The sequence below is a fragment of the Penicillium subrubescens genome, assembly GCF_028828155.1.
Source record: "Penicillium subrubescens strain IBT 31985 chromosome Unknown utg000004l_segment0_segment0, whole genome shotgun sequence".
Taxonomy (NCBI): domain Eukaryota; kingdom Fungi; phylum Ascomycota; class Eurotiomycetes; order Eurotiales; family Aspergillaceae; genus Penicillium; species Penicillium subrubescens.
Genome location: NW_026643154.1, coordinates 706,204 through 721,701, shown reverse-complemented (window position 1 = coordinate 721,701; position 15,498 = coordinate 706,204). Strand labels below are relative to the sequence as shown.

The 15,498-nt window shown below is 50.9% G+C and overlaps 6 protein-coding genes across 6 annotated transcripts; 3 read left to right on the top strand and 3 right to left on the bottom strand.

The window, feature by feature from the left end:
* Window positions 1-75: 75 nt before the first annotated feature.
* Window positions 76-1,940, bottom strand: N7473_005353 (amidophosphoribosyltransferase; the record flags this gene model as incomplete). Its single annotated transcript, XM_057151293.1, has 3 exons — window positions 76-1,253; window positions 1,328-1,780; window positions 1,856-1,940. The coding sequence occupies 3 exons, from the start codon at window positions 1,938-1,940 to the stop codon at window positions 76-78; spliced, it is 1,716 nt and encodes a 571-aa protein (XP_057009098.1).
* A 2,320-nt stretch (window positions 1,941-4,260) lies between these two features.
* N7473_005352 (DNA cytosine methyltransferase) lies at window positions 4,261-6,557 on the top strand (the record flags this gene model as incomplete). The annotated part of the gene is made up of 2 exons (XM_057151292.1): window positions 4,261-6,041; window positions 6,095-6,557. The coding sequence occupies 2 exons, from the start codon at window positions 4,261-4,263 to the stop codon at window positions 6,555-6,557; spliced, it is 2,244 nt and encodes a 747-aa protein (XP_057009097.1).
* A 789-nt stretch (window positions 6,558-7,346) lies between these two features.
* N7473_005351 (putative 2-methylcitrate dehydratase) lies at window positions 7,347-9,226 on the top strand (the record flags this gene model as incomplete). The annotated part of the gene is made up of 4 exons (XM_057151291.1): window positions 7,347-7,622; window positions 7,708-8,485; window positions 8,555-8,739; window positions 8,795-9,226. 4 exons carry the CDS (start codon window positions 7,347-7,349, stop codon window positions 9,224-9,226), a joined length of 1,671 nt encoding a protein of 556 aa, XP_057009096.1.
* A 231-nt stretch (window positions 9,227-9,457) lies between these two features.
* On the bottom strand, window positions 9,458-10,811 carry N7473_005350 (putative extracellular exo-polygalacturonase; the record flags this gene model as incomplete). The annotated part of the gene is made up of 3 exons (XM_057151290.1): window positions 9,458-10,213; window positions 10,285-10,336; window positions 10,408-10,811. The coding sequence occupies 3 exons, from the start codon at window positions 10,809-10,811 to the stop codon at window positions 9,458-9,460; spliced, it is 1,212 nt and encodes a 403-aa protein (XP_057009095.1).
* Window positions 10,812-11,827: 1,016 nt separating this feature from the next.
* On the top strand, window positions 11,828-12,924 carry pmeA (putative pectin methylesterase; the record flags this gene model as incomplete). The annotated part of the gene is made up of 3 exons (XM_057151289.1): window positions 11,828-12,264; window positions 12,327-12,439; window positions 12,497-12,924. The coding sequence occupies 3 exons, from the start codon at window positions 11,828-11,830 to the stop codon at window positions 12,922-12,924; spliced, it is 978 nt and encodes a 325-aa protein (XP_057009094.1).
* A 139-nt stretch (window positions 12,925-13,063) lies between these two features.
* Window positions 13,064-14,902, bottom strand: N7473_005348 (putative amino acid permease; the record flags this gene model as incomplete). Its single annotated transcript, XM_057151288.1, has 4 exons — window positions 13,064-13,522; window positions 13,588-14,515; window positions 14,574-14,644; window positions 14,756-14,902. 4 exons carry the CDS (start codon window positions 14,900-14,902, stop codon window positions 13,064-13,066), a joined length of 1,605 nt encoding a protein of 534 aa, XP_057009093.1.
* Window positions 14,903-15,498: the final 596 nt, after the last annotated feature.

Sequence of the window (15,498 nt, the reverse complement as noted above, 5' to 3'; positions counted from 1 at the left end):
AACAGAAAAATGGTGGCTCTGGGAAACATGGACAGAGAAACGAAAGAAAGAAAAAAAAAGAAGTGATTGTCATCATCAAGGGTGATCGCCGATGTTGTGGATGCTGATGTCCATACGATCATCGACCTTGGGGTGGGACTCGCTCTCGGACTTCTGGACGGGCTGGGGGGACTCAGCGGGGATGATCTTGCCGTTGGTGTCCACGGTGACACCGTTGGCAACGATTTTGAAGTCGTTCATGTCGGCGACACCATGGGTAACATTATCCTTGGCCTTGTCGACGACCTTGATCTTGCGACCCTCGCCGCGGACTTGCTCAAGGTGTTCAAAGTAGCCGGGACGCACGGGGGTCACGTAACTGCCACAGAACACACCGACCTCGAAGTTGGTGGGCTCCGACTGGCCATTCTCGCGTGCGATCTCGGCACAGGACTCCTTAAGATCTTCCAAGGTCTGGAAAATGACGCTCTCGGCACCGATGTGGTGGGCAATGGCAGTAGTGTCCCGGTTGTGGGCAACTAGTTCGCTGGGCGAAGCGAGATCGATACCGTAAATGTGAGCGTGGGTGATCTCAGGGGCACAGCTTGCCAGATAGACCTTCTTGGCACCAGCCTCACGAGCCATGCTCACGATCTCACGGCTCGTGGTTCCACGCACAATGCTATCGTCGACAAGCAGGACGTTGCGGTCCTTGAACTCCTGTTTCATGGCGTTCAGCTTGCGGCGAACACCCTTTTGCCGGGTCTTCTGCTCGGGCATGATGAAAGTGCGGAAGACGTAGCGGTTCTTCACGAAGCCCTGGCAGTACGGCTTGTCCAGGAACTGAGCAACGTGTGTGGCGGAAGTAGTGGAGGTCTCAGGAATGGGAATGACCACGTCAATGTCCTTGACGACATCGGGGCCCAGGACTTCGAGAATACGGGCACCAAGCTTGTCACCCATGCGCTGGCGACTGCGATAAACACTGATACCGTCCATGACAGAGTCGGGACGGGCAAAGTAGACATACTCGAAGATGTCGGGAGCGTAGTCCTTCTTGGGGGCAACCTGGCGGAAGACAGGTTCACCACCCTTCTCAATGATGACAGCCTCACCGGGCTGAATGTCACGGTGGTTCGAGAAGCCAAGCTGATCCAGGGCAACAGACTCAGAAGCCATCATGTAATCGGTACCTTTGCCATCCAGAGAAGGACGGGAGCCCAGAACCAAGGGTCGAATGCCGTAGGTGTCACGGAAACCCAGAATACCAAAGCCTGAATACGGGGGGAAACCATGTCAGTCGACTATGTCCTATGTATGTTGAGATTCTCTCTTCAAGGCAACTTACCAGCCAGCATTGCAGTGCATGCCCAACCGCCTTCACAGCGCTCATACATACGGCTCAGGGAGGAGAAGAGATCCTCCTGGTTGACACGAGCCTTCTTTGTCTCGCTCAGCTCATCGGCGAAGATGTTCAGCATAAGCTCGCTGTCGCTATCGGTGTTGATGTGACGGTGGGCTTCCAGGTCCAGGTAGCGCTTCAATTCGGGAGCATTGATGAGGTTACCGTTGTGGGCCAAGCAGATACCGTAGGGGCTGTTGACGTAGAAGGGCTGAGCTTCGGCATTGGCACTGCTACCGGCAGTCGGGTAGCGAAGGTGGCCGATACCCATAGATCCAGGCAGGTTGGCAACCTTAGCACCGTCATGGAAGACCTTAGCTGCCATGCCGTTTGCCTTCAATTGGTACATCCGACCCCCGGACGCGCAGGTCGCGATACCAGCGGCATCCTGACCACGATCTATAGTCACACAGCACCGCTTAGCTCGTGTTCCCTTCCTTCCATGAATTTATGACACCTGGGTTCACCACTCACGTTGAAGCAGGTACAGGGCCTCGTGGAGGTCCACGGCGGCAGCGCCGGAGGGGTTGGCCAAGATTAGAGCGATGATTCCACACATCTTGACGCGAGGTTAGGTTCCTAGAGCACGGTGGCAGGCACCCGGGTCAGCACGAGGCACAAAATTGCAAGCAAAGCAGAATGACAGCAAATGGCGGGGTGAGTGTCTCAAGTCAGTATTGGATGTTCTCCGCAACATTGGCTAGGAAGTCTAACATCTATAAAAAATTCCATAGATCATCATAGAGACATTGGGCAAAGGCAACGACACGTAAAGAAACTTACCAGAACCAGGAGGCAAGGGAGTTAACGGGGAGCAAAGCTCATCAGTACCCCGAGAAACACAGAGGGGAAGAGGAAGAAAATCTCCATAGTGGCATTTCGTTCCGCCGTGGTTCTTCCCCACTGAGTTTTTTTTCGTGCCGACTCCGGGCTGACAAAGACAGGGTCACGTGTATGAGGGGCAAAGGCGGTGAATATAGGGACAATGTATGAGGGCGGTGTAGCGGGAAATATGGAGGTGGTCAAGGCGGGAGGTGGAGGGAAACCCAAGGAGGATTTTAAGTATCTAGATGTACATACATATCACCAGGCTGGCCGAGTAGATAGCGGCATGGAAACCGATGGTAACCCTAACTCGTGAAATGCGCATTAAAAAGACTAAGGCTGGTATAGACTTCCCCTGGGTAGTACGGTAGTACCTAGTGTTTTCTAGATTCAACGAATGCCACCTAGTGTGTCAAAACGCTATTTTTTTTTTTTTTTTTTTTTTCATTCAAAAAAAAACCAAAGGCTGCCTTTCGAATATGTCAGTCCTATTATATCTCAACCTTGGTTGAGTGGGGGTGGGGGATTTAAGCTTAGGGTAAGATATCCCCTGGCCGACTGCTTAATAGAGGCACCTTTTGAAAAAGGTCGTCTTTGCGTATAGTACACAAAAAACTCGTTGGCCTTTGGGAAATCATTAAAAGAGTGTTGTTGGTAATCACTGAGGGTGACGAGATTCGACCTGAATATTCGAGCATAAATCTAGATAACTGAATATATGCTAGTAGAAAAGATCGATTGGACAAGGTATTCATGAATTATCATGCGACTCGCCCTTCATCTCGAAGTACAAGAGCCATACTCCGGAACCCTTGACGCTGGATTGACCTGGAATTACTCGTTAGTGGATACCGGAACACATTATAAACTAACAAGCCATGATTCAAAGGATGAAAAGCAAGATAGCCTTCAGTTGCAAGAAAGAGCATATTGACCATTAAGCAGAAAAATGATATGAACAAACAATGCTGTCATACAGATGCAATGCCCGCCAACAGGTGCTTAGTTTGGACTGGAGGTCAATACAGACCAATCTTTTCTTCGAGCAAACCGGGAAACCTGCAGAGGGGAACAATTCTTTCATAGTCCGATCACAGTGTGGGATTTAAAGCGACTGTAAGTGAGAGATGAAGAAGGTATGAACATCGAGATCATTGCTCCATGAGAGAAATTTCGTCCGATCATGCTTTGATGGGCCCTGTAGTCAGCTTACCGAGTTGTCACTTAACACGAATGGCCTACTGGTCAGAAATTAGAATGACAGAACTAAGATTTAAGGGCGAAGTGACTGTTGAAATTTACTATACTACTACATGAATCTTTCCATATATTGTTTGATTTTGTTGTGAGAGGGGTTTGTAACATACCACGCAGACACCTGAGAATTATGGCACCACATATGCCATTTTAGGAAATGAGAACTATACGACTTTGAAAAAGCGTATGTGAACATCATTTCGCCTCTAACATTAGATATCTTCAGATTACTTGGGATTCAGTGTGATAGATATTAGCTAAACGCTGGCTCAAAGTAGGTGTTCCACTCACCGAATGCAAGATATCTAGTCTAAGTAAAATCTACGTAGCATGAAGTTGCAAGAAGACCAGAATAGTCTATGCAATAGAGGCTCTATTTACTTCTCTATTACTGATTATACTGAGCCTAGGAAAAACTAGGGTTTGCTGTGAGTGAGCAATCGACAAATTACATTTGAAAGAGGTTCATGCGCTGTCTGCTAGATTCCGGTTAGCTTTGTTCATTGCAACAAATGCCCATATACTTCAAGAGAATGCCACCATCCTCCTCAAGCATCTTTTGCCCTAATCTATCGCCTTATATAGCATCGCATTTATCAAAGAGAACAGCAGCCTCAATCCTTACTGAGGCCTTTCTGCCGGATTACAATCCTCCTCTCTCTCCCCCGCTCCTCACTCGGCGCGTCTCTTTCTTCTCTCTCTCCCATCTTCTCTTCTTCTTCATCTGCTATTCTCCTGACACAGCCGCATCTGCATCGATTTGAAACACTCACTCTACACATACAGTCGGTCTCAAGATGAATTCCGATACCATCGACCTCTCTTCCGACTCGGAAGAGCCCTCTGATCGTCCCGATCAAACTCCGAGATCACTTTCCTCACCTTTTACCCGTATACCACTCACTCCAAGTTCAACCGATATAGATGACTGGCCCAAGGATGAGTCCCAGATGACTGTTCGAGGCTCAGTCGCCGACTTCACTTGGCCCTGTCTATCTGCAATCGTTATACCGGATGATTCCACTTCGATACCCGACTCTTCCAGCGAGCCGCCTTCCCCAACCACGAGCGAATGGGGCTTGATGGACAATGCTCTGCGCGAAAGCGAGGAAGGGCAATCGGCTGAGACAAAGCCATCGCTCGAGTCTCTGCGCCGCCTGCTTCATGTTTTCAACCCCACTCCGGACGATTCGAGTGATTCCCCATCATCTGTGACCCTCGAGAATTCGCCTTCCCAGTCTGAGAATAGCGAGATCACAGTGCCTGGAAGCTCGCCCGAGAAGCCAATCGACCTTTCCGACACTGAGGATTGCGTTCTTCATGCTCAAATCGAACGTCGGGTCTCAACTGTGCGAGATCCACGAAGACGGCTTGTCCCGCGGTCGACGCTGGTTGGCGAGATTGAGGAAGCTGTGTTGCATACTGGCGAGACCATCCGCCCCTTGTCAACGGTAAAACTCGCTAGTGGCATGTTCCTTCGGATTGAGTGGATCACTCTGCGCGAGGGGGAGATATATCTGTGGGGTCGACACTTGATGGGCCACCATAACCCTCACTGGCCGCGGTACATCCCCAAAAACGAGCACGAGCTCATCTGGCGACCATGGATGGACCATGAAAACAGTTTCACAAGCAGTGAGAGACATGTGCCGGTCTCTCTCATGGAAGTGACTGGTCTCTCCGAGGTGATTTTCACTAATGTGCGCCCTGGAAAGAATTGGAAAAATCGACCTGACTCCGGCCTACCCGATTCTGGGTTGTTCTGTCGGTTGAAGGTCACCAAGAGGAAGCGTCCCAAAATTTCCATGGGGCGTTCTCGCGGTTTGCAGCCGTCCAGCACACATGAATGGGACCGGAGCGTTGAATATCTCACACTCGAGGAGTGTGACGAGGGATATGGCTTTGTGTCGTATGATCTGCGCGACCGATACCGTGGGTGTCGCACTGTTCCATTTGGAGAAGGCCAGATCCGTTCTTCTAGCTATCCCACAATCACCACTGACGAGAACGAGGATGAGGATGATTCCCATTTCCACCAGGACAGCTCTCGGCCCTTGGTTGATCTCACAGTCGATCCCACCGCATACACATTCGGTGATGCGTACTGTGGCGCCGGCGGAACATCCTGCGGCGCAAAGCAGGCTGGATTGGAAATCAAGTGGGCATGTGACATGGATCGCTTCGCAGTTGAGACTTATGGGTTGAATTTCCCATCTGCCTGGATCGAATTCTGCTCCTTTAGCGATCTTTTGACCCATCCGAAGGGAAACCTCCAGGTTGATATCGCGCACTGCTCGCCGCCCTGCCAGACCTTTTCCCCGGCGCATACCATCAATTGCGATCGCGACGATAGCAATTCGGCGTGCATTTTCAGCGCGGGAAACTTGGTTGAGCATGCGACTCCGCGTATCCTCACCATGGAAGAAACGTCGGGTCTCAAGGAGCGGTACAAAGAATTCCTCTATCGGGTGATCATGGACCTGATTGAAGCTGGGTATTCGGTTCGATGGACCGTGATCGATGTCCTTCACTATGGTGTGCCCCAGACTCGGAAGAGATTGATCATCATTGCCGCCGGGTAAGTAAGCATCGAATGAAAGCTCTGTGGATTTTTCTGACTGCTGAGTATAGTCCTGGCGAGACTCTCCCTCCGTTCCCTGAGATTACCCATGATCTCCCGGGAAGTGGCTGCAAGCCAATAGTGACCATCAACGATGCCATCAACCCTATCCCCGATAACGCACCTAACCATGATGTCCACCTTTTGCTTCACAGGTGGAGGCGCGACTGGCGACTGCCATATGATGGTCGCCAGCTTGCTAAAACCCTGACCTGCAGTGGGGGTGAGGGCAATTACCACCCCTCCGGCTGGCGCTCCTTTACCGGCCGCGAAGTTGCATGCCTGCAGACCTTCCCGATGGATTTTCAGTTCGCAGATAAGAATATTCGCAAGCAGATTGGCAATGCGGTGCCGCCGGCCCTGGCGAAGGCGATGTATCAACAGATCATCGTATCGTTGCGAGAGACCGATGCACGTGAGCTGGAGCTCAAGAAGGAGCGGGTCCGGGAACGTGTTGGGGGACTGCTTGAGTGAGATGGTTCTTCACATTGGTATATGATGATGACTGGTGATACAATGGATTCAGCATGAATGGTACATAGTGATGGTGGTGGGATCGGCGGACATGTGACGAGGTGTTCTTTCCCTCTTGCATGCCGTCCCGAGGTTTCAGGCCGAGACCGCTCACTCTTTTTTGTTTGTTACTTAGTTTCGGCGAGTTTTTACCTCCTCTGGATAGTCTCTTTTGGTTGAAGCTTGACATTTACTTGCATGCAAAGGTCCGATCATCGCACATTGTTTCTATCTAATTGCACCTTGGAAATTAATGCATCTACCTCCGGTTCTCGCTATCTTGTTGCCTTCGGACATCGAGCCGGTCAAGCTCGGTAAATAATAATCAGGATTAGCCAATAGGGATATAGAACATAGCGGTACTTTGTGAGGATGCCAATTGACTGGAAATTGGGGGTTCCCCCGATGTAGATATCCAGTAACTACTGTACTAGACTGTACTCTGTACAAGCAGAAAAAGTGCACACAGCCCGGTTATCCGACACTAACCGAGGGCGACTGTCCCTCGGTAAGATGAGATCAGCTTGACTGTGCCTGTTGTTCCTCCGCCCGCCCAGACCAGACAACAACTGAACCGACCCCCCAACCAACCAAAACTCCACATTCTTGTCCTTTTGTCCCTGGAATTTCTTCTCTTTCTTTCCTTTCTACTTCACTCCTCCTCCCCTCCTCGGATCATTTTTGCGAATCTTTTGATCCTTGCTCAATTGCTTCCTTTTTCTCTTCTCTTGCCAATTGCGCTGTCTGATCATGTCCCTTCCCGCTGTGAGACGGTTGACCCACACGTCTCCCCGCACTTTGGCCCGCATCCCCGTCTCCAGACTCTCTCCCACTTTTGCTTCCTCTTCCTCTTCTCACCTCGCTGCCATCGCTGCTCCTCGCATTAACCGTGCTCCTCGCTTTTCCACCATGGCCGCCCGTCAATCTGCCGCTCCCGCGGCTCCCTCCGCCGATAAGGCCTATGACCCGGAGATCCAGGACATGGCCAGCTACATCCACCAGTACAATATCGACTCCGACCTGGCGGTGAGTTTTTCGTGTTGCGCAATGGAGTTTTCAAGCTCGGTCAATTTTCTATGATAGCATGCTAATCTGCGATTGCCGGTGCTAGTTTGACACTGCTCGCCTGGTGTTCCTGGACACCCTCGGCTGCGGTCTGGAGGCTCTGAAGTTCAAGGAGTGCACAAAGCTGCTTGGCCCTGTTGTCGAGGGTACTGTGGTTCCCAATGGACCTCGTGTCCCCGGTACCCCGTACCAGTTGGACCCCGTCAATGGTGCGTTCAACATCGGCGCTATGATCCGCTGGCTGGACTACAATGACTGCTGGCTGGCCGCCGAGTGGGGCCACCCCTCCGATAACTTGGGTGGTATCTTGGCCGTCGCCGACTGGATCTCCCGCACCAACCGTGCGGGCGGCAACCTGGGCAATGGCAAGATCCTCAAGGTCCGCGATGTGCTCGAGGCCATGATCAAGGCCCACGAGATCCAGGGTGTTCTTGCTCTGGAGAACTCCTACAACAAGGTTGGCCTGGACCACGTCGTTCTGGTCAAGGTCGCTACTACCGCCGTTGTCTCTAAGATGATGGGTCTTACCGAGAAGCAGACTGCCGATGCTATCACCCAGGCCTGGGTTGACGGCCAGTCTCTCCGCACTTACCGTCACTCGCCCAACACCATGTCCCGCAAGTCGTGGGCTGCCGGTGACGCCTGCCAGCGTGCCGTCAACCTGGTCCTGAAGGTCCAGAAGGGTGAGGGTGGTCTGCACACCGTTCTCTCTGCTCCCACCTGGGGCTTCTACGATGTCCTGTTCAAGGGCAAGAAGTTCCAGTTCCAGCGCCCCTATGGCAGCTACGTGATGGAGAACGTTCTCTTCAAGGTCTCCTACCCTGGTAAGTCATTTAGCATTATCTTCCCAAATTCCACGGTCAATTGAATCAAATCAACTAACTTTATTCCAGCCGAGTTCCACTCCCAGACCGCCATTGAGGCCGCCGAGATCATCAACAAGAAGCTGGCCGAGATGGGCAAGAGCGCCAAGGATATCAAGGAGATCACCAACCGCACCCACGAGGCATGCATCCGTATCATTGACAAGCAGTTCAAGGAGATGGACAACTTTGCCGACCGTGACCACTGCGTTCAGGTAAGCTAGTGACAGCCACTGGTATAATATTTCCCCAGACTAACACCTTATTCAGTACATGGTCGCCACCATGCTGGCCTTCAACCGTCTGACTGCCAACGACTACGCCGATGGCTCCGAGGCCGCCACCTCCCCCCTGGTCGAGGACCTCCGCAAGCGCATCCGCTGTGTCGAGGACGAGCAGTTCACCGTTGACTACCACGACCCCTCCAAGCGCACCATCCCCAACGCGCTTACCGTCACCCTCAACGACGGCACTGTCCTCGAGGAGGTCGTTGTCGAGGCTCCTCTGGGCCACCGTCTCCGCCGTGAGGAGGCCAAGCCCGAGATCCTGGCCAAGTACAAGCGTCACCTCCAGGCGCACTTTGACCAGGCTCGCATTGATGAGCTGCTCAAGGTGGGCTGGGACCGCCAGCAGCTGGAGAACTACGATGTTGACCAGTATGTCGACTTGTACGTCAAGGATAAGATGGTTGCCGCTGCCTAAATGGGGCAATAAGGGAAAACGGGATGTGTTTGAATGCTTCCGAGCTACGGCTGGGATAGAATGCTTATGGTGTATGATGAACATACTTTCACTTTTATATCGCAAAATTACTGTATAGACTTGCGTCTTTTATTGAAATCTTTTAAATTCATTCGTGCATCATGATCAATAGAGAACATACGTAGTACTCAACAAAGTAGAGAATATATCCCTCCTCATCTCCTCATCCCATCACCCCGACGCCCCCGATGTACAAGTAACCCCCAAACTAGACGGCGTATTCGCACAAAGCACCTCGGTCCCCCCATTCGCCGCCTTAACAGTATAAGAACTGACCTTAACCCCACAAGTCCCATCAGCACCACAATCCAAATTGCCCGTAACAGACCCGTACTTCCCACTCGTCGTCCCACTAAACCCATCAAACACAATCCCACTTAAATTCGCATCCCCAGGATACTCAGCACAATAACTCGCATCCTCCCCATAACAACTCTGAATCTGAATCGCATAATCACATCCCTGCACCACAACGCCTGTCCACGTTACATTCGAAACGGTCGATTGGCCATGACTCCCGCCGGACGGGTAGGTTTTTATTCCCGCCGCTTTGGTAGAGTTGATCATCGTCGCGCCGGAGACGTAGATGTTTTTGACGGTGTCGGAGGAGGATTTTCCCAGAGAGCCGACGGAGAGTCCGTGGCTGCCGATGCAGGTTATGTCGGTTACTGTGACGTAGTTTGCGCCGGGTTTGAAGGCGACGCAGTCATCGTCGTTGGTGATTTTGACGTTGTTGATTAGGACATTGGTGCTTGTGCCGATGTCGAAGCCGTCGGTGTTTTTGGGGAGGTTGGTGCTCTTCGAGGTGGCATCCATTGTGAGGGATGTAAAGGCGATGTTGGTGGTGCCGCCTTTTACGGAGTTGAAGACGTTGGGTGGGTTCTTTTGGCGGAGGTTGGAGATTGTTATGTCTGAGCCGCCGGTGATCTAGGAGGGAAGAAGAGAGTTAGTGGGTATGTCTGGGTAGATCGGTATAGATGAAAGGATTCGTCACGTACGTAGAGAAGTGTTGGACGTGCGTAACTGCTATCCGAAGCAAAAAGATCCCATCTATCGAGAAAATTAGCGTCTCCAACAATACAGTTGTATAAGCGTAAGCACCAATCAGCGAGTTAACATACGCATCCTGCCCATTCCCATCAATAACCCCCTTCCCCGTCAACGACCGAATCTTCAATCCATTAATATTCTTCACATTAATCATCGCCGTCTTCCCACTCCAATAACTCGTCGACGAGGCAAACTTCAACAATCCCTCAACCTGGAAATCGCACCCACTGCATCCTGCAAAATCAAGCACGCTGTTCAGGTAGTACGTGGTTCCGGAGGGAATCACGATCGTCCCGCTGCTGCATGATGCGATCGCGGATCTAATTGCGGGTACATCGTCGATGGAAGATGAGCCGCCTGCGACGGGGGTGCAGGTTGAGGCGCGAGCGTTGAGGATGGGGGATGGGTCGGGTATGGCGAGTGCTAGGGGGAGGGCTAAGAGGAGGAGGAGTTTTCTTGGTATGGTTGGAGTCATGATGATAGTAATCTTAGAGTATAGAGTCAAATAATACTTCAAATGGCTTGATCGTTACTACATTGACAATCACACTGCGAACCTTTATACAAGAATCACTTTAATCTCTAATGACGATTGTTTCTCTACGGAGTACGCCAAAACCGTTAATCTAGATTCTGTTACCCACATGCAAATCCCCACGGAAACACATAATCCGAGAAGCCGTCAAACACAAAACAATTCCTCCTTCGGCGCCGCAATTCGAGGAAATACTTTCTGTGTCCGGGTCGATCTCCATCTCCATTCCCCCATCATCTATTTTAGTAGTGGACCGAGTTACAGGGTACGGGGTACGTCTCAGCCCCCCTGCGGAACCCCACTTAATCCCAAACCACCGAGACTGCTAGTACTTACAGGACAGTTAGAGCTTTAGACGGGATTTATCTAAACCTCAGCGCCACGTGCACACGTCTACGGACCCAAACTGCATAATTTACCCCGGAAATCCGTGAAGAATATACCTGTCAACCTGTCAGAGACTACACTACCGACAGGGATCGGGCGATTGGCGAACCCCTAGCCCCGGCATAGTCATGCATTAGTTTCGTCATGGCTGTCATGGCTGTCTCGGATTCAGGCTAATTTGCACCCAGGGCCTGAGGGGGCGCATAATAGCCGGATCCGCCGTGGAGAATTGTGTCAGATTGTCGCGGATCTGGGGTCAAGGTTGTCTGCCATTCATGGAAATTTGTTTCTCGGGTGGAGAAATGTTGTTTAGGGTTCGCTTATTCTGGTACTGGCGCAGAGGAGGTTGGTGGTGTATATGGTTGTTGGAATTGTGGCTGGGAGGCTTGAAACGAAGATATCCCGGCCATAGAATGTTGTGCTTGAAGGGATGGGGGAAGAAGGAGATGTTTATTGTTGGAAGGGCTTCATAGGTATATACTCGATAGATATCCAATACAAGTTGATCTTTATTTTCTTATCTTTGACAATCATACTACTTTCGAGTTGGGCATCCTATCTCAGTCAAGATGCATTTGACAACTCTCCTCTCAGCCCTATCCCTCGCTACTGGCATCATTGCTGCACCGAGTGACCTAACTCGTCGTACTGCTAGAACCAGCGCTCCTTCGGGGTGTCTCACCGTTGGCTCGGGCGGGACATACTCGACTATCGGTGCCGCACTGACTGCCCTGGGCTCATCTACCTCCGCAGCTTGTATCTATGTTGCCAGTGGCACGTACACGGAGCAGCTCACGATCAAGTATGCGGGAACTTTGACTCTGTACGGTGAGACCTCGAACACGGGCACGTACAAGTACAACACTGTGACTATCACGCACACGATCTCTTCACCAGACGCCGGTAGTCTGGACAAGAGCGCTACTGTCAATGTTGTCTCGGCTGGGTTTAAGATGTATAACATCAATGTGGTTAATGGATATGGAAAGGGTGCTCAGGCTGTTGCGTAAGGACTGATGATACAATTTTCATAATTTTGCACATATCGATCTAATGACTACATTACAGGCTCGTCGGCAACGCCAATAAGCTCGGTTTCTACGGCTGCCAGTTCACCGGGTACCAAGACACTCTGTACGCAAAATCCGGAACTCAATACTACTCCAATTGCTTGATTGAAGGTAAATGCCCATACCCATAATATCAAACACCCCAAGAACCATGCTAATACCGTCCAGGAGCCGTGGACTACATCTTCGGCGACGCCTCCGCATGGTTCGGCGAATGCGACATTGTCTCCAACGGCGGCGGCGCCATAACCGCAATGTCCCGGGAGACATCCACCGACACAGCATGGTATGCAATCGACCACTGCAACATCAAAGCCGCATCAGGCCTCGATCTAGATGGCGCTGTGTACCTAGGTCGACCGTGGCGTGTCCTTGCGCGCGTGATTTACCAGAACTCGGTTTTAGGAAGTTTGATTAATGCGAAGGGGTGGACGACAATGGCTGCTAATGCGACGCCATTGTATTATGAGTATAATAACTCGGGGGATGGGTCGAGTACTTCTAGCCGGGAGTATGAGACGACTATTTCGGCGGGGGTGACTAAGAAGACTGTTTTGGGAAGTGATTATGGTGATTGGATTGATTCGAGTTATTAGGGGGATTTCGAGTTGTGCTGGGTAGGATAGGACGTTTAGTTTGATAAAATATTGAGTCAGACTGATTTTGAGAATACGAAGCTAAATAAAGGAGATTCATTAGTATATTCGGTCTCTAGGAGTGACGTATATGATCTAATCAAGAAGCACAGGCCTTACTCTTGGAATGCAAGAGATCCTTTGTCGGCCCAATAAACTTATGTCTAGCCCGGAAAGTCCAATCTATGACAAGCAATAGACAAACTCCAATAAAGACAGGCCCGGACCAATTCATGTTGGCAGCTGTGACAGGAAGCTGTGTCGGGAAAGGAACGAAGATGCAAACGAAGACACCAAAAACAAGAGAGAAGACGTTGATTGCCATGCCGAAACGACCGAGGTTCCAGGGCCCGAATGGGATAGATCCGCGGTTGGAGTCGAGTCGTCGGATGATCATCATGACAATGGGAATGAGATAGGAAACGTAAAGACTGCTGGTGGAAAGAGCGAGGATAGCGCTGAGCGCTGTTTCGGAGGCGACATTAATAACTGAGAGGACGACCACGGCGGCGCAGACGAGTAGAATAGCGCGTTTGGGGACGCGATGTTGACGATCGACCTAGTCATTTTGTTAGAGATGAAATTCTGTCTTGAAGTTTGATCGAGACGGAGAGGGTAACTAACGTGAGAAAAGTATGACGAGAAAGGAAGGCCACCGTCACGAGCAAACGCCCAAGTCAGTCGTGAAACGGACGCTACCACACCGACGTTGGAGACCATTCCAATTCCAGTAATGGCAGTCTGCATAGCTGTAGCTGCCCCGACAGAGTTGGTACTCTGCTTGAAAATTCCAATAATGGGGAACATATAAGCAGGGCTCAATGCCTCTTTAACGCTGCCGATGCAAAAGAGAATGACTAGAAGGAAGACAAATGCCAACACTCCGTTGATAGCGATGGTCTGAACCAGGACACGAGGAATGACGACTGCTGGATTCCGTACTTCCTCGCTCATGTGGATGGCACCATCGAAGCCAAGGAAACAATAAGTAACCGTCAACATGCCCAGACACCAAGCAATGCCGGGAGACTCCCAGCCCCCATCTGCCGTGAGCAATTCGGTAAACACAAACTCCGAGGTACTGCGACGGCTGAGCAGGATGATAGGAACAACGAGCGCGATAAAGAGAGTGATATGCAAGATCCCACCCATCATCTGCAACGCAGGCATGATCTTGATTCCGTAGATATTGACTAGACCGGACCCGAGGATAATAGCCCACATAATCAATGTGCCATGCCATTGCTTCGGGATATAGTCCGAATCATTCAACAGGACCATGCCTTGAATCTGCGCTGCGACCAAGTAGCAAATACTCGTTGTTGAGGCCTGCCATCCGAAGACAGTGATCCATCCTTGGATCCAGGTACTGAATGCTTGAACCCGTGGCGGGGCGAGCACAGCTGTCCAGTGATACTGAGCTCCAGCGAGCGGCGTCATGGAACTCATCTCTGCTAGTGACAGCATGATGAATGTTGTCCCGATTAATGACAATACCATTCCCCAGACCAGTCCGGCGGGACCGCCGTTGACGAGGCCTGCTTCAAATCCACTGCGATGAAACTGTGATTAGCTTGTAGTTGAGACTGAACAACACAGAAGAGACTCACTTTGCGACTGATTCCCATGATGAGAGCAGAGTGATTGATAGACACAGAATTGAAAGTGACCCGAAACCTCTCTATAAAGACGGCATTTGTAAGCTAGAAATGTTCTCCATTTTTCCTCCGGCTCGGCACATTCAAAGTGAAGTTATTGCGATCGTCCGAACAGCAAGGGGGCCAGATCTTACATCCAAACGCTTCCCACTTGACATGGATGTCGTGACCCCACCATTATAACCCCCATCAGAGCCAGAACGACTATGCATGCGTTGTTCGCTGAACTGGGCAGATTTGACTCCCAGCCGGGACATCTCGAAGCCCTCCGAGTTCGCCATGGCACTGGATTCTCGATTGCGATCACCGAGGCAAAAAAGAGCGGATTATCTCACGAGATATACACTAATTGCACGTGGCCGATCAGGTCTTTAAGAGCAGACTCTTTGCTCGCTCTATACTCAAATCCTGTCCATGCAGGAGTGCTGAACAGACGCAAATAGAAAAGGGAAAGCACACAGCACTTGATTGCACGACAGAAACAAAACAAGAAGTACAAATCGAGCCGAGGACTCCGATATCTTACGCCCATTGGAAATGAGAAACGAACTCTCCAGAACGCCTTGGCAACAAGGTTGGCGTAATGCGCCCCTCGTTATTGTGCGCCATGGTCGCATCAGACTTTCGCGCACGAGCTCCTTACTATCTAGGAAGTGGCGGCTCGGAATACCACTGGGGCTGCGTATGGAGTCGCTAAACTAACTTAATTAGCGCCCAATGGGGGGGCCGAACGAAGGCCCTGTGGCAGAGACAAGCACCGGCCGACGATAGTTCCAGAACGAGTTTATTGGTCCGCCAGGTCCGCCACACAGTTGTTATCAGGACCACATGTCTTTTTTCGAGACAAACTCCGTCCAGAACTATCGAACAATTATCG